Source organism: Pyxicephalus adspersus, chromosome 5 (genome assembly GCF_032062135.1).
Source record: "Pyxicephalus adspersus chromosome 5, UCB_Pads_2.0, whole genome shotgun sequence".
NCBI lineage: Eukaryota > Metazoa > Chordata > Amphibia > Anura > Pyxicephalidae > Pyxicephalus > Pyxicephalus adspersus.
This window is the reverse complement of record NC_092862.1, coordinates 58560150-58579534: the sequence shown is the minus strand read 5'-3', so window position 1 is coordinate 58579534 and position 19385 is coordinate 58560150. Positions and strand designations below refer to the sequence as shown.

The 19385-nt window shown below is 38.5% G+C and overlaps 1 protein-coding gene across 1 annotated transcript in view; it reads left to right on the top strand.

Annotated features, from left to right (window-relative positions):
• Positions 1 to 19385, top strand: part of CDKAL1 (CDKAL1 threonylcarbamoyladenosine tRNA methylthiotransferase) — a gene marked incomplete in the record, with an annotated part of 329662 nt that overhangs the window by 139873 nt on the left and 170404 nt on the right. Inside the window, 1 exon segment of the mRNA XM_072411623.1 lies at positions 12743 to 12909. Within this exon segment, the coding sequence (XP_072267724.1) occupies positions 12743 to 12909 (167 nt within the window).

Genomic DNA, 19385 nt, shown 5'->3' with positions numbered 1-19385 from the left:
ACTGCCTTAAAATTTAAGACAAGTTGGTAAATATAAAATAAAGCATGGTTAAGATGCGAAGTAAGGGTTTTTCTCTGTGTATAGGATGTATAAGGCTATGTACACACGTGCCATAATTGTCGTTGGAAAGGATCTTTCACAATCCTTTCCAACGATGAACGACTGCACTATACATGAACGAGTGCTGTACATACAGCACAGTTCTGCTCCATGGAGAAGGGAGAAAGAGAAAGACTGAGAGGTACCCTGCTGCGCTCTCTCTCCCTTCATTTCCATTATTATCGTTCGTCGTCCACTATCTGTGGATCTGCCAGGATGGTTGTTCGGACGAAGGACAACGAGCTCTGTACTCATCTAAGATTCTCGTCCAATATCAGCCTTGAGACGATTATGGGATGAGAACCATTGGACGTGTGTACCTAGCCTATCAGCCTTGTGGTGCCTACAGAATGTGTATCAGAATGTGCCTTAAAAAAACCGTTGTGTAAACAATACAAAACACATGAATTGATATTAAAACATTGTTAAATCATTTCATTAAGGATAAGGCTACCTAGATACTGCTAGCTATAGGAACGTTAGATACTTTTTTTTTAAAAAACAAACTATATTTTTTTAGGTGGTAGTGACATAATTGGTAAGTTGTTTTAAAAGATGCCCTAGATAGTTGTTTTGAAAGATACCCTAAACTGTGCCATGTGCCAAGGAAATTGGTGCAGGTTAACATTAAAATGCACAATAAGATTAAATGAAGTTTAATTCAGGTCACAGAGCTACCATGTTAATTTTCCACTTTAGAAAGCTAGCACAGAGTATTGTAAAGGCCATGCTTGCGTGGCAGGCATAGATTAATTGTCCCTGAAACTGCTGGAGATTTTTGACAAACATTTGTGTCAGGCCTTCCCTTGGCATATGATCATTGAAATTTTAGAGCTGCACAGGGAAATGTATTTCAGTTGTCGGGGCTGTTCTTTAAGCTGCCTCAAGAATTCTGTAGGAAAAGTAATTGGATAGAGGTTGTAGAGTTATTGATAAGTGCATGAAGGTCACAGCTAAAGGCCTGGAGACTATACAACCTGCAAAAATGTATAATACTCTGGAATATACAAATCCCTGCTGTGACAATGTTTATATTGTAAATACAGAAAATAGTATGATGTGTTTTAAGAAATCAATAAATTTGAAAGGCCTGTCACTGTGTGCTCTTAACCTTTCCATATGAGATAGCTTTTGTAATCTGTCATAAGCTTCTGACAGTGTGTGTGCATTTGTGTTGTTAAAGCAGTCTGAAGCATGTCTTCTTTTCTAGGTGGAAAATTAAATTAAAACTGCTATAGTTTCTTTAATGTATTTCTTTCTTTTTTCCATTGTTCCTATCATGAATTCAAATTGCTACAAACAATAAAATAGTAGGACGTAATGAAAGTTGTACCATAAGTTTATCTTGTGTGTTGTTGTATTTTGAATTATCTTAAGTTACCTAAAAAATGTAATTACTAATAATAGCTAACATTGTTTTGTTTTTTTAAATGGCATGTTTCAATGTCTTGCCTTTTTTATAACATTTTTATTGACTAGAAACATGCCTTTGAAGAGGGATGCCCACACTGTTTTGGCTTGTGAGCTACTTTTAAAATGATCAAGTCAAAATGATAGAATTTAACGGTAGAATTTATTTTGATCTACTCGCGTTGCCTTTGCAATCCACCGGTAGATCGTGATCCACCTGTTGGTCACCCCTGCCTTCGAACATTGCAAATTCGACTGCCCTCAGAAGTCGGTTTCTTCCGCTTCCTTTCTCTTTACACCATCCTCTTCCCAGGTTGTCTGATTACTCTCTGTGTTAGCCCTGATCTTCCACTCTTCCTTTCACCTCTGTACACCCAGCAGTCTCAGGCATTTTCTATGTCTACACATTGATAACTTTTATATGTATATAAAAAGTATAATATAGGTTACATGCAGAATAAAATATTTTTGAAAGATTAGGATAAATGATCGGACAACAAGATCTGTTTAAATGAGAGTGAGGGTAGGAGGCTCAGAGTAGTCACAAGTATAGAACACTTCTTTAGCAGATCAAAGAGCAGGGAAACACCAGGGTAATGGTAACTTTATATCTGTAAACAAAAAATGTCTTTACCTCTTTGACTAAAAGTCAACTTTCTGTTTGCTCAGGGTATGTTATAGTGTTGTAATCAGTGTAGTCATTTTTTACTGGCTTAGCCATTAGATGTCTGGACTTTGACAAGGCCATTACAAAAGTTTTAAATCTGTTTTTTTTCCAGCCATTCTATTGTAGATGTGCTGGTATTCTTGTGATCTTTGTTCTGTTGTGTGATCGATTTTTTGGCAAGATTTAGTTGTCGCACAGATGGCCTTACATGTGACTCTAGAATACTTGGGTATGCAGAGTGGTTCATGATCAATGACTGCAAGGTGCCCAGGTAAAAACTATCTTTTAGTCAGGTTTTGGGATGTTAGGTTGTGTAAAGTTACATTGGTAAAGTGTTATTCTGAAATTAAAGCGTTTTTTCTGGGCATTTTTTTTCAAAAACCTAAATCATCTTGTTTTACATTTTATTTTGCGAATACTTCAAATAAAAAGAATTATTATAAACATCATGCAAAATTAACTCTATTGAAAATCACCGCATCACAAAAAATAAATATTATCTACTACTTGGTCTAAACCATGTGTCCTACTCTAAATCAAATGCGCTGAATCTAAATATGAAGTCCGATTGTGCCTAGGACGTCAGGATATTAAGTTAATTAGGCATATAGACGTGATTAGCTACATTCTCTCGTTCCACAGTTACTATGTAATCTGTATACATAACTAACTTTTGCCTCATAGTTCCATGACATTAAAAAAATATGGTTTTATGTTGCAACAACATATGCAATTACACATAATTCACCTTCGAGTCCTTGTTCAACACACATGTACACTTCAGAAGTTTTTCAGGCACTTGCTTTTGCGTTTGTGGCTCTCCGTTGTCTCCCGTTGCAGAAACCAGCAGTAGTTGCCCATCATGTTGGGGTTGCACCTGCCTTCATATCTTGTTTCCATAACAGGAATGTCCTGGTGGATCCTTTCCCCTTGTTCATCACTCACATCACCCAAATTGTGTAGGAATTCCCCAGATGGGAATCTAAGAAATGAATTTTAAGTGACATTTGGCAGTTGATGGTATGCTGTTAGCATGTTGTTCACGAGTTCAGCATGGTTATCAGCAACCATGCACAACCATGGCAACTAGCACAAATCCCAAGCAGCAAGTTCAAGTGGGTTGAGTTTATCTCTGAATGTGGCGTCACGCATCAAATTGCAGATTTGGGAACCAACAAAAATGCCTGCTTTCAGTTTAGTTTTCCAAACTTGTCCTTTAGATACTGAAAACCCATTCCATCACAATCCATTGCAACAACAATGTTTTTTTTTAATCCAAGTTTATTATGAAGTGGTGGAAGGTAAACTTTCTGTGGATCAATGGAGTGATGTGGAGTGATTTATGCTTCTCGTTGTACTGGCCAATAGTGTGTTCAGGTCTGGGTAATTCTTTCACTTTGTAATGGTTGCTGTCATCACGACTGTTCCACAGGCACAGAAAGCACATATACTTTGTATATCCCAATCGCAAGCCAATAAGGAGTGCCACCACCTTCCGGTTACTACAAACATTCTACTTGTGTTTTCAATAGTTAATCAATTTCAAAATGACCTCCATGGATATGTACAACTTTTATTCCCATGGCATGAGCAAGAGGAACAGAAGGTTTTTGGTTATCTTTATGCAGCCATACAGCTTTCAAACTTGCTTTGCTCAAGTCCGTGAACAATCTCCACTGTTCTAGTATGTAATCACAACCTAACTCCCATCATCAGATCACTCACGTTGGTGCAGAAGCAAATGTTGTTTTCCAGCTTGTAATAACCTCCGAACTTCGTGTGACGATCACGAAAGTGTGAAGTTGTCATACCTTTTTGTAGCAAATTCTACTCCTTTATTCTGGAGGCTAACAGTTCAGACTTTTCTTTTGGCAAATACAGGTCTCTTACTAGATCATCTTAATCTGTTTGGCTTAAAAAAAGTGGCTTACTCTCTTCAAATTGGGGTTCATAACATCGACATCATCCTCCTGTTCCTCATCTGACATGACACTGTCAGTAACAACAGATGTAGGCGGGACTGGCACTAGATTCTCTACATCATGTGGCATTGGCTTTAGAGCAGATTCACAATCAGGATAGATGTTTTTTGACTTAGTCTTCTTCGAAAACCCAGCAATTTTACTCATTCAGAAGTAGCAGTCTGAGTGATGGTCTTTTGGCTCATGCCAAACCATAGGCGCACAGCAAAAGGCATTTTTTTCCTTTTCCCATTCAACCATTGTGTTAGGCCAACATAACACACCTGACAGCAGATTTGAGGTGCCCAGCTTTTGTTCTGAATTCTAGTTTCACATCCAAAGTAATACTTGTAAGCAAATCTCACCCTCTTGGTTAGGTTCTTGGGTTGATCACACAGGGTAAATTTGCCACACATGTAGCAAAAATTGTCTGGTTTATTAACACAGCTGTACCTACTCATCTTTAGCTCAAAACAGACTCGCTATGGCCTAGTGTACTATCCAATAAGATGATTTCGCACTAGAGACAAGCCCTTGGTCCATCTCGCCTTATATACCTATTTCTGACATCCGCTAACTGACTTGCTCGTACATGCCCAGCCGCTGCTGGAACAAGCATGCCCCCAGGGGAAGTGAGGCGGCAGCAGGCATAGTTGTAGCTGCAACTGTTAAAATGTTCCCATGTAAAAATACATTACCCAATTACCAACCATTTGAACAGCTATAGCACGCCTATAACTTAAAATCTGTACTTGATAGGCAAATTCTGAGTTCAGATTTGGAATCACCACGCTCGATATCATGTAAGTCCCAGTAGCTGGGAATAACACAACAGTTGTTGTGTAGTGATATACTCCTCTTACTGTACATTTAGTTGGAGACTTTGAAATGGAATATTCTGGGACAGTATAGTGATGAGTGCCTAACAGCAATGCGTACGTTACCAACAGGACGCAACAGTTAATAAATCACACAGAGGCAAGTGTTCCATTGGCTCATGATTGACAGGAGCATGAATAATCCCCACCATGCAGATACCCCCTTTGGGTAAATTACTTTACTGTGGCCAGTAGTTTAGATAGCAGGATGGGAAGAAGATGGTTAGAAGATTTTGCAGCTGATGATGTCATTTGTTTGACAGTTTAGGGTCAGTTAGTATGGTGATCAAACACGAATAACCTCATGTAAAAACAAAAAATGTTTCAATTCCGTTTTGTGAAGTTTAGTATAGGCTTCAACCTAAGGTTCCCTACAACCTTGGATCTATAAATCTAAATATTTACATTTATATAGGTAAATAAATGTAAATATTTAGATGAAACAACTGCTTGATCTGCACATTGCATGTATTATCATGGTGGGGAGCTTTTCATTTTGCAGGGCACCGCAATACACTAAGACAGTGCACCTCTAAGCACTTCAATAAACTGTAATTAAACTGTAACACACTGTTGTGTGGTGTTCTGCATCGAAAGAATGTTCATATATTGTCATGCTAGGTGGGTTAGCAGCGAGTATATTGAATGGACTGTTCTCAGTCAACATGTGTATGCATTAACACCAGTGAGACTGTGTTAATGGGCACTTGGTTAAGTTTTCCTTATATGGTCAAACACATTCATAGGAAGTAACTTAGAAAATTGTATTGTACAGTATATCGTCAAGACATTATCATTTGGCAGCTTAGTTTAAAAAATATGGGTGTTATAAAATGGAAAAGAAATAAATTACACAACATGCATTCTGGTATTTATGGTCCCATTAAGATGGGGATCAGAGAACGATATTGTGGTTTTGGTTCGGCTGTTCGATGACCTTCTGATGTACAAAGACAAAAATGATTTGTTCTGTACTTATTACCTTTGTAGCCGTGGATGATACTGTGAAACACAGAATTTAATAGCAGCCTTGAAGGATTTTTGTGGCCTTCATGACATAAGTCCTAGCTTGGTCAAATATTTTATCACTGAAGTGTGACTCTTCCTTGCTTTTCCATTTGAGTTGACATATAGCTTTCAGTATTTCTAGGGCTCCTTTTTAGTAGGTAGAGACTTCTTTATGGGTTTTCCTGCTTTTCATTTATGTAAAACAGGACAAATTATCTGATTTTTTTTTTCTAAGGTTCCTTTAATTACAGTGAGGAAATAATATCTGACTGAGTGTCCAAACCAAATAGACAAATGTATGGTTTCCTTCATTACCAAGAGTGTTGTTGGTCAGATATAGTATAGAATGCATTGGATAATCTCCTTCTGCCTTCCACAGCCTGTTTTGTGTTGTCTAACTCTTCCTAACACTTCCTGACAAATACCTCCACCTTGTTATACTAGGGACTATAGTAGTGTATTTATTGATGATGGTGTGTTTAGTATTTTTCTGCTGGCCCACAGTTGGGGCCAATGTACACCGGATATCACTATACAGTAGGGAAGTATTCTGTTTCTCAGTAACAAGGATTTAGTAAGAGTCTTGTTTTTCATTTGGAAATAAATATAGAGCAGAAGTACCTTTGACATGTATGTATCCAGTTTTACTTTAAAACATTCTGGTATGTGTTATAAATATCTAAACCCCCAATTTTTTCCAATTTGAGGAAAATCTCCCCTCAGATAATTTTACCTACTTTCAATCCCATTGACATGGGGATCAGGATAATTGGAGAGAGTGAATCTGCCTAATGAACTCTAAGTGGGCAAAAACTTGACAAAGGTTCTTGTTGCTTGCCACTATTGAAAATGATATGTTAGGCCCCAATGAAAAGATAATTACTAAGATTCAACCTTTTTACTCTATATAATATATGATCTCGGTGGCGTAGCCAGAAACTGATGGTTGCTTTTGCTTGAGGCTCCACAGCAGGACCGAACACACTGGGCTATTTAGTGACTACCTCAGAGCGAAGTTATTACCACCTACCTGTGCCTGGGATATCAAAAAACCACCTTTCACAATGGGCAAGCAGAAACCTGGATCCTCTACACCACGGAAGCTCACTGAGCCATGCCAGACAAGATGGTGCCGACAGGCGTACATTTAGACACAATAATAACTCTTTGGCTGTGTCTACTGACTCCGTTCAAGGATCATTGTCCCAGGGGAAGGATGTTGAATTGGATGATAATTCTTACTCATCCTTTACTGGTACAAGCCTGGCTAAAGCCAAGTTGTAGCTGTCACCCCCAGATGACATCGAAAACAGGGTAAGCCCAGCTATATTCCCTATATTAGAAGAAACAGAGGGCACTGACCCAATTGTGTCATTCCCTACTTCAGATTGCCCTGTCACTGATACTACTTTTAAAGAGATATCAGTTTCAGTGGGCAGCTTTCTCCAAGTTTTTTTAATGCTTTTTCAACAACTTAAGAGCGATGTGCAAAATGTGGGTGATCGAGTGAATCATTCGGAACACAAAATGGGGGAATATGCAGAAGCCCATGATGAGTTGGTCGACTCGCTCATTGATAAGCAAGATACTTTACAACAGGTTCAACAAAAATTAGCTGGTATGGAAGACCATGGGAGGAGGAACAACATTAAATTTAGGGTAATAGCAGAAACTATATCCACTGCAGAACTGCGTGCTTACTTATCTCAGTTAATACCTAAATAATACCTACTGCTGCATCCTTTGAGCTTTTGATTGATTGAGCACATAGACTCCCTAAACCTGCCCATCTCCCAGAGAAAGTTCCTAGAGATCTATTGGCCCGCATTTATTTCTTGCACGATAAGGAGCAACTGATGGCCATATTCCTGAACCATATTCTAACATCGCTTTATTTTCCGATTTATCACAATCCACGTTCATGGTGAGGAAAAACTTTTTACCTATAAGCTTAACATAGAGAGAGTATCACATCCAATATAAATAGGGATTTTCTTTGAAGCTGATTGTTTTGCGCAGAGAAACTACCACCACTATTAGAAACCCGTAAATGGGGCTGGATCTGCTAGAAACTTGGGGCATCTATTCCACCTTCAGTCAACATTTATCCAGATCTAACCGTAACCCACTGTATTTCTCCGGAGTAGAAAAAATCCTGAAAGGTATATTCGCCCTGATGATGATTTTTTGGATCAGTATCCGGTGTTCGAAGTTCCTGCCTTATTTTCCCCAATACCTGAGGTGCAGTAATATGCTGTCCTGTGAATTCAACATCGATTCCCTTTTTTTTTTTTTTTTTTTTCCTTCTTCTTCCAAGGTTTTCATTCTCTTTTTTACTTTTTTCCCTAATTTTTGTTTTACATATGTTGGCCATTACTGGTAATTTTCAAGTAATTTTGTAAAGAGTGACATATATATCATATATATAGTGGTATAATGTATTTTGGTGGGATTCCACTAGGCTCTTGTCTCACAGAGTTTCTGTCTCTCTATGTAATGGGTCTTCATATACTTTCAGTTAATTCTAAGGGCTTAAACAGCCCTTATAAGTGTAAAGCAGTATGGGAAGAAGCAAAGAAGAATAACTCGAATGTTTTGTGTATTCAGGAGAAGCACTTTAAAACAAATAATGTGCCCTATTTTTCTAATAAAGAGTTCCATCATGTTTTCCACTCTACGGCTACAAGGAAAGGGAAAGGACTGACAATCGCAATTAACACAGATATAACCCTTTCTCCAATACAAGTTGATATTGATCCTGATGGACGTTATATTATTTTGGTGGCTAAATTTAACAACATTATTAGAACATTGGTGAACTTATATGCCCCAAACATACATCAAATAAAATTCCTAAATAAAGTGATTAAAAATACAAAGAAAATCCAACAGGGATCTCTTATAATTTGCAGAGATTTTAATTGCATTCCCAATGCTTCATTGTACTCTTTCAATACTAATAAGTACAACAGACCAACTTTATCTTCGTTTTTTCGAAAAGAGGAACTCTTTGATGTTTGGAGATCCCTTAATTTATCAGAAAAATTTATGATCTCTTTGTAATGTATCATTTTCTTTTTTATCAACCTCTTTTCTTTCTATTTTTATACGTTGTAGTTAATTTTTGTCCAAGATGATATATTTATGATATTTTTTCTGTTCACATTAATATGAGTTATGTGTTTAGAAATATGCAGAAATCTCTTTGTGTTTTTATAATAAGCAGGATGAAAAATATCCCCTTACAGGAATAAAATTAGTAAAATAGTTTTATATTGTTTACTTAGAGTATATAGCACTTTATATAGAGTTATTGTTTTATTTACTAGTGAAATAAGTAGTTGTAGTTTAACATCGCATTGTAAAAGAAAACTCTGTATCCTAAGATCTGCTCAATTTCCTATTCTATTATAAAATATATACAGTATCACTATGGCATAGGGTGTTCACACAAAAAATGATCTTGATGATAGAGAGATGGATGTTCATTTGAAGTGAGGACATCCTGCAAGGAGACAATGATAGTACCATTTACAGGATTGTACATATGTACCGCTAAGTTGTCATTCTTTTTGCTTTCCTTTTTTTATTTTGAAATCAAACAGAATCAAGGGGAGCAAAGTATTGGATAAATGTGAAATAATGTATTTTCTAGTATATTCTACCTTTATATTTGTCACTTGGCTTTCAAAACTCTTGGGTTGATCCACATGTAGGTGGAGAGGGCAGGTAAGGTGAAGGTGAAGCATAACAATGCCAAGTAATGTAGGTAGGATACTGGTAAATCTCCATGTTAATTCCCTCCCTCTTTGCTGTCTGCATTTCTGTTCCTACTAGTCAGCAGTCAGGTCATACAGACATTTATCTCTGGAAAGGATTCTGAACAACTTGGTCTGCCATTGAGTAAAGGTGACCATACTCTATTCAATATTTTTATTAGATCAGTCCTTAAAAAAGCCACTGATGGAACCTGGAAAATGTACATATTTAAGAGCCTGTCAAACACTAATGTAATATGGTACACAATGTGCACAAATAGCCCTCTTCAGGGAGAACTGTTTGTAAAGTGCGAGTATTAACTTTTATCTGCGGGTTCCGTTTTGTGTGTTTATCACATAATTATGTTTACCTTCTACACAGTTTTAATTTTTTTTTCTGCTTTACATTGACTCATGAGCTCAGGTGCTTGGTCCTTAAAGGAACTCTAATATTCTGATGTCACTACCACAATCATATTCTCCCATCTGCACTATGAGATTGTTGCATGATTTGCCCTACTCTGGTAGGGCCCTAAGCTTTGGGTATGGCCACCCAAAGAAACAAGTACATGTGATGTATTCTTTAGTTGGTGAAATGTTGGTAATTTTTATGTTTTGTTTGATATAAAAATGCTATTTTCTTTCTTCCGGTTCAATTCAGCTGACAAGACATTTTTGTTTCTCTTTTTTTGTCATATCATAGTTTAAAAAAATGGTATTCATATAATGACAATAAAAAAAAAAACCTAAGATCTTTTTATGGTAATGAAAACCTTTTGAGAGAGAGAATCTCACAGCTACGTCTCATCTGAAAAAGCCAAGCTTAGTGAATTATTTTAATGCAGCTATTTACAACAACAAAAGGCATTATGTGCTGCTTGGAGACATTGTGTTTTGTATACAAGGCTAGACAAGTATGGATATTCCATCAATCTCCTAAAGGCCTTCATTAATTTTGTTGATACCGAGTTTAGGTTTAGAAATGTAATTGTGTTTTCATGCCAGGAACTCATTTAAGATCCTTTTTCTGCATTTTGGAGAAGTTTTACTTTTCACTTAAGGTGATTGTTGTTATTGCTAGTGCACTAATATGGCTGCAGAGTAAATTTCTTCTTTATTTACATAAACCGTTATATTTTTTGGACCAGCTTTTATGGGTTCAACCCCTTCTCTGGTCCAAGCAGTACTGACACATAAAGGTTTAGCAGAATGTTAAAAGTTCTGTAAAGATAACAATTTCTGAAGAAGAAACAAACAAAACAGAACAACATAGGATAATAAATGTGAGGAAGGAAATCGGATAAGGGACAGAGAAATGGGCCCTGGTGTGGGAGCAGGAAGACTCTGCTTCTTTCCTGAGCCACCAAAGATGAGAGTTTTCAAGTCATGGAGAAAATGTGTATGAACCAGGAAGGAATGTTGTAGAAACATTGTGTGAGTGAAATTGCTAGTTGCAGTTTGACACAGAGTTTGTGCAGGGTGGCTGATAGACAATAGTAACTATGAGGGAGAATGAGAAACTGAGGGATAACATGTACTGTTTGCCAGCTCTGGGTGGATTGCAGAAATCCATAGGAGAGTTCAACTACAGAAGAGCAGTCAAAGGGTAAAAAGCAAGTTTCAGTTAAAGCCAGGATGTTCAGAGGTTAGAAGCCGTGTGTTTGTTTGTAAAGAAAAGAGCAAGGGTGTGAAGGTCTATCTTAAGTGAGTTGTCAGAAGTAATAGAGAAATAAGGTTCAATAGTATGGATCAGTGTTTCTCAACTAGAGTTCCTCCAGAGGTTGCTAGGGGCTTCTTAGCAATGAGTGGTTTGGGACTCTCAGGTCAGCGTAATGGACACCAATAATCTATTTGGATATTTGTAAGGGTGCTTTTCTTCCCACTCACCAGCAATGTAAGATGCATTCTTCATTCTGACCACCATACTAATGTGCAAAGAGCTGCAGATATATAGTAATTAGAGCAGGAATTCCCTTGGACCTGAAATGTTCCCTCATGTTAAAAAACAAAAAAACACAAAGCAAGAAACACTGGTATTCATAAAGTCAGCAGTTAGTAGCAGACAATGGAGAGCTGACTAGCTGTGGAGGATATAAGGATTTAGACCAGTATTTCTTGACCTTTTGAGAACCCTTGAAAGTCTTGGGGAAGCCCCTTCTATTACTATATCCATAGTTCACAATACATTAGTGTGGTGGTCAGGAGGAGGAATGCCTCTTACATTGCTGGTGAGTGGAAAGAATAGCACCCTTAAAGATGACCAAATAGGCTTTTGGTGATTTGTTTTCTTCAGGAATTAGGAAATCCGAGTGATCTCTGGTTTCCTTGCTCAGCATGATCAAATGTCTAGGCTTTTTTGGTATGTAACCAGCGCTGAAACAAACCCCAGAGTAATGATCTCCAGAAGGTTAAAATTTGTGAACATATGTTTATATTTGCAATTGATATATTAGATATAAGTCACATTAACCTATATTTTAAAGGCATTGGTTTCTCTGGTTACTCTGCTAAAGCTGTGTACACACTTGCAATTTTTGTCGTTGGAAAGGATCTTTCACGATCCTTTCCAACGACAAGGGAGTGCACGATGCATGAACGGTGCTGTACATACAGCACCGTTCATGCTCTATGGAGAGGGGAGAAGCGACGGAGCGGCACCCTGCTGCGCGCTCTCCCCTTCCCTTTCATTAGGATCGGCTGTCGTCCATCGTCCGTGGATCCGGCAGGTCGGTCGTCCGGACGATGGACAACACCGACTGTACACACGCCAGATTTTCGCCCGATAATTGGCCGATGCCGATTATCGGGCGATAAAAATCTGACGTGTGTACGTAGCTTTAGAACTGTTAGCATCTTCAATTAAAATATAAATAAAACAAATTCCTTAAGAAAAACTGCATTTTTTTATGTACAGCTGTATGAAAAATTAAAAAGTGACTTATCTCGTTCTTCTCTTCACAGAGGGTGTATGTGAGATTTGGCTGACCAGTGAAGACACAGGAGCCTATGGTAGAGACATTGGCACAGACCTCCCAACACTCTTATGGAAATTGGTTGAAGTTATTCCTGAGGGCGCAATGCTGAGGCTTGGCATGACTAACCCTCCATATATTTTAGAACATCTAGAGGTAAGCACATGAAGTAGGTGCACTTTTTTAATGACAGAAATGAAGATGTGGGGAACAAATTATATTAGTTTGGTCCTGTTTTTACTTGTGGGTAAGACAAAGAGGCTGAGTATGGTGGAAAGTCTTCAGCAAACCTTAATTAAGGAAAATGTTTATTAGTTTTTCATTGTATTTGTTCATATTTCTTTTCATAATGGTGTTTTTAAGATTACTTGACCAAACTTGTTACACTGTTTAAGGAAAAAAATATTGAGTTTTACACTGTAAAGCTAACAAACAGTGCTCAGAAATAGGTTAAATTTAACAGGTATCGCATTTTTTTGTGGCACCCTACATTGTTAGCAGGTAAGTACTACAGCAAGCTGCAGTCAGGTTAGAACATTTTAAATATATTAGTGTGACAGTTGTGTTAGCACTGTTCTCCTTTAGATGTTAGGGACTTCTGCCTGTCACTTATTATAAAAGATGAAACCCCAAAGTGCTTCAGTGTTATTTAAATTGTAACTGCCAGCATCAGCAATTGGAGTTCTTTTGTCAGGGAATCATTAACGCTGTGGTAGACAAAGCTTTGATTATTTGCTATTGTGAAGAACTAGAAGCTAGTTAGAGAGACTGGGTAAAGGGATGGAAAACACTTGAAGTGTTCTGGAAGATACATTATACTGTTTATGACTAGCGCAAGTTTTTCTTGTAAGTGATTCAGCATTTTGTAAAGTGAAACGCTGATATTAACACGTTATGTTTCTTTTAATGAGTTAATACGTTATGTTCCTGGTTTTATTGTGGTGCTTCGTGCCCGGCTCCACCCTCCAAGCAGTGCTTCCTAAATCTTCAAAATACTGCTATGGCAAAAGGCTTAATGTTTTATAATGTTAGGACCATGCTTGGCCATTGAGTTTGATTATTTTCCGATGCGCAAGCATTTTGTAAGGGGTAGAATCTAAATTGAACAATATAGGAATTACTATAACAAGTACTTTATCTGTTCACTGAATTAAGTAATTTATTTGGTGTTATGAATTGGTGAAATGCAGCAAACATCTGATTGTCTTTCACTGAGTAAATTGCTGCTAGTCGGATTAGGAAGACCTATTTGCTTTGCTATATCGGCAAATATGTTCACAGTTTATGGTCCTCACTTGATCTTTTTGGTTAGACTTGTTTTCCAGGGATGATTTGCAAGTCTTGTTTACCTTCTTAAGATATATTTTCACACTGAAATGATAAATAAATATTGCTGTTTTATAGATGTTGTTTTCTGGCATGTATGTGGTAAGAGTATTCACCTTTCTAACAAGAAAACTGACACATTCTGCACTCTGAGGACCTTTTTCTTTGACCAATAATAAAGGTCTTCATGTTAGGTCAACTCCCTTATTCAGCAACTCCCTTATTCCTTGACTTTGTCGTCAGTTTTTCTTTTGTCAAGAAATGGTATAAACCACTGCAAGTTGGGGAGTATATTCAGTGGTTTGTGGGGATACATCAGAGGAGTTTCGGCCCCTCAAACATTTTGCTGTGTTGGCTTCTTCATTGGGGAATGGATACAGAAAAGGATGCTGGTATGACAAAGTATTACATCATAAATACAACTTTTGTGTTTGCATTGAGGGTGCACAATGAGCTTTAAAAAGACATTAGTAAAGTAATTTCAACATTTCTTTGCTGTCTCTATTTCTCCTGAAGAAGCCAATACTCCTGAGACTCCTCTGAAAAATCCCCACGAACCACTGCATATATTCCTCCACTTGCAGTGAGTTACCCATTATTTGCTCTGGCAGGTGTACTCAGTCTACACTGAGTCTCAGACTAAAGGATTCATCTTATAGTGCGGCATGTTTATTATGACAGCTGTATAGTTCATTTGCACATCTGCATAAAGATACAATTATCTGGCCACACATGGGTCATGCAAAGGTATGTAACAGTGAGCCATCATATCATAGTTCTCCCCAGCTTGTTTTTGGGGGGTGGGCCACCCACTTGCTGCGAGTATTCTGCCTGGCACATTTTCAGCAGCTCTGAATGGACACCGGAGAGGCTGCTGTGCTCGCTCCGTTCTCCACTGATAAGAGCTGATAGCTGTTTAGAGCCGGGCGGAGTGAGGAGAGCACAGCACAGCTATGAGATCAGGACACAGGCTGTCCCCCCTCTCATAGCTGTGCAGTGTTCTCCCCTGCCCCTTTTAGCCGGGGGCCGGACCACGCGGCACTTTTCAGTAACCACCCGGCTGTTTTTGGGTAGAGTTGAGTCACAATACAGGGACTGCCACCCGCCTAAAATTTCTTCCCACCCAGCTTAAAATAATTTCTGGGTTGAGCACTGCTGTGCCGAGTGTTTTGAAAAAAAAAAAAAAAGTAACATTGTGCAAACAATGTCTCCGCCGAGTGGGCGTGTGTAATGACGTCATCTGAGCAGTGTGTGTGTGTGTGTAAATGCAGCATGTCACATTCCTCAGCCTTACAGCTCTCTGTGTATAAACCTTCATGTTCCCTAAACTGTATGTCATAATGACTTGAGATTTTCAGGGTGCACAGGGAACACTTATAGTTGGCACCATTCACAATTCCAGCACCCCAGCTTTTACAAATTTCATGATATGGGGATCAGAATTGTAAAATCTTGTAAAAATACAACATTGGGATTGCAGTATTAAAAGCAAGTACGCCTTGGAGTTCTAAATCAAACATGCAAATTAGGGACCCCCGGGACCACATAGAAAGGAGCATTGGGGAAGGGCCCTTAAAGGTATACTTATCTCTCACAAATCTATACATGTCATACTATGTTACCCCATCTGCGTCTCTTCTTTGAACCCCAAAATCCCTAGAATGGTGGGGTGTACAAAGCTGAAAATGTAGCTGGGGGTGGGGGGGTACAATTTTCGATAACCTCTGATTACTATGGAAAACGCACTGCCCTGTTACACATTACTGCCCATTTCTAACACTGGAATTTCTCAATTTCTCTGGAATGGGGAGGTGTAGGAAACTGAAAATGTGTGGGGAACATCTGTGGATAACACCCCCTAAAGTTTTATCACAATGGCATCATTAGAACAAATAAAACCCTGCCCATCAAAACGAAATTGGGGTTTAGGTACAGGTAGGGTGTCATGTGTAACAGGGCAGCGTGTTTTGATGGGCAGACTTTATGATGCCCTGACAGACTGTATTGATGCCATGAAGATGAAAGTTTGGGGGGTGTTAGCCACAAATGTCCCCCACTTGCCCCTTTAATTCTGTTTACCTGCATCTCTCTGTTCTATAGAAATTGGGGTTCAAGGTAGGGAAGCAGACAATTTGATGGCCAGAGGTTTTTATGTTCTAATGATGCCATTCTAATAAAATTTTAGGGGTTTATACATCTGTTCCCCACTTGCATTTACATTTTCAGTTTCCTGCACCTCTCCATTCCAGATAAATTGGGATTCAAAGAACAGAAACAGAAAGGGCAAGCATAGTTTTACAGTTATAGTTTGGTGAAAGGTAGGTAAAATATTTAGGGGCCACCACCAATGCTTCTTACTAGTTAAGTGGCCCCAGGGGTCCTTAATTTGCATTTTCCATTTTGGGCTCTTAGGTGCACTTTCTTACAAAACAGCAACCCAAATCTTCCAATTTCCACAAGTTTTTAAACTCATGACCCCCATATTTTCAAATTCTTGAAATTTAAAAAAGAAATGTTGGTTATTAGTAACTATGAGAGTCCCCTGTGTACCCTAAAAATTTAAGGTAATTACAACCAACAATTTAGGAGATCTAAAGGACTGAATGCAATGAGTTGATTGATAGGCTGCAGAACATGACAAGCAGACTTTACATACACAGCGATCACACTGCAGGTGGATAAATTTCACAGGATGCTTTTGTCCTACCCTGTCTGTCTGTCCTACCCCCATCTGCGATTACCTACATGACGCTTTATGTGTTATCTAGGTATAACGCTAGGAGGTGACATCTGAAGTTAGGCTGAATTCACATTGGCAGTAAGGTTGCATTTGCTGCTTTTGCTCCTCACATGCCACTCGCCAGGAACCAATGCTGCTTGAAAAACTGCTAGGCCTGAAAGGCCAGCACTTACCACCACTTACCACCAATCCCAGATGCCCAGCAGTTATCACCGGTTACCAATCCCAGGTGCCCGGCACTTACTGCCTATCGCCGGTTACCAATCCCAGGTGCCCAGCAGTTGCCAAGAACTAGTCACTCAGGAGGGGCATTTTTTACTGCCAATGTTAACTAAGCCTAATAAATTAAGCCATGTTGATCACAATATTACACTACTACAAGGTATTACTCTAGGTATTATTATTAATAAAATCATGGAACTCTAGGAAGTTGGATTAAAATACACAGCACTGGACTGTCGGGATATAATAATAAAAAAAAAAATGGAAAAAAACTGTACATTCTAACAAGCCAGGCATTAGAAAGTTGGAACAAAGTATAAGGGGGTAGGTAGAACACTGACACAATAGCAGGGGTTTCTGGATACCTATGACATAAATAACTAGGAGCTCCAAATTTGCTGTGTTTAGCCCCGCCCACTTTTTTACCACCTGGCTACAGTTTCCCCCCCACCTGGCTGAAAAAAATTTCTGAGGAGAACACTGCATATGATGGGGAGAAATTTATCAAGCAAATTAACACCATATTTTTTTGCTAATTGAGATTCTTCATGGTAAACAAAGTTTCAAGTTTACAGACTAGCGATGAGACTTTCACTAATACCATCACGTAATTTAGAAATGGTCAGGATCAGTTTTTTTTTTTTTTGTCTCCGGGCTACTTTGGAGCAGCTGATGGATTTATTTATAACTCTAGCTGTAACATTGTAATAAATCTATTGCATAATCTCTCTGTTTAGCATTGCCCTTGCTGTGCAACAGAATTGTTAATCTTGCCCAATGTGTTTCAACCTTAATGTGCATTGGGTTGAGTATTTATTACTTTGAAAAGATCACCCAAATATTTTAAATCAGGTATTACAATAAAGGTAAAAAAAAAATGAGACATAGATTTTAACTGCTGACTAATCTGCCCAAGACTGGGCACCCAGCATTGTATTTATTATTTTATGCTAAAAATATAAAAAATCTGTACGTTCCCCCAAAATACGTTCTGGAATCTTCATATAGCTCTTTGCATTCCAAAAAATTATGGAGCAAGACTATGCCTTGCCATTCAACACCTAAACAATTCACAAGTAAAGCTGGGTCTACATAGACGGTTTTAAAAACACATCTAAATGTTCCTACCATGTTTATATACGCTTTTATGCACTTTTACAAGCGTTTTAAAGCTTGACTGTAAAACGATAAAAAACTTTTTATAAACGCCTATGACGCATTTTACCACGAATCGACAGCCGACAGCTCCGCTCCCTTGATTGCTCCCACACATGTCACAGCTCCTCTAGGCCTCTATCAGAGGAGTGGAGCTGTCAGCATAGCAGAGCTATGGGAAAGGGAAATCCTGATGATGCTTGAGCTGTCATCAGGGTTTCTTATTTCTCAGAGCTCTGGAGATGAATGGGGACAAGTCTCCCCATTCAAGTGCTGAATGGCTGAGAAACAGAAAACTTCAGTCAATCACAAAGCATTAGAGGTAAATGGAGTCTTGTCCTCATTTAACCCCTAGTGCCCGGGGATCCCACAGTGTCAGGAGGAGTCCCATGGCTGTGCTCATGCCATGATTGCAGCCGTGGGAAACATCCAGTCATTGGGATAACCTGTAAAAAAAAATGTACCCCTGTACTCATTCCCCAGGGTGGGGTGCTGGAGGTCTCCTTATTAAAGGGGGCTTCCATATTACAAATTCCTGCTAAAATCGCTTTAAAAGGCTCCATTGTTTTTAATAGAAGCTTTCATAAAAAAAGCTTAAAAAAGCTTGTAAAAGCCTCCATTGAGTTCAATAGGTGTTTTCCCGCGTTTACCCTGTGTTTTAATTTTGTAAACATTGCAGGTAACGTTTAAGATAAGGTTCATAAGCGTGCCTGAAAGAAACGTCCTGGTGTACATTACCCCATTCGAATGCATAGGGATTTTAAACATGGGCTTTAAAAACCTCAGGTTAAACGCTGGGGAAACAGTCCATGTAGACTAAGCCTAAGGTAAATATTATTTTCCCAAGTCATCTTCCAGGACAGCATACATGAACTCAGTGCCATCTAGGTGACCTGCCATTTGTTGTTATTACACAAATACGTCTGAAATTACTGAGATGTAACGGGTATTCCACATTGCGGACTTTTTCATAATTAACATTGGAATTCTACATACATACTACATAGATCATTTGAAAATAGGCTGTTCAATAATTAACCCAACAATTGCAAAGTCTTTGACAAACTATTTTCCTACTATTGTGTTGGACATTCTAGGGGTTAATCTGTCCCAAACAGAGCTTATTTGTGGGTTTTGCCATTAGAGACAGCCCATCCTGAAAGGTCATCATGGAAAAAGTAAAGTATGT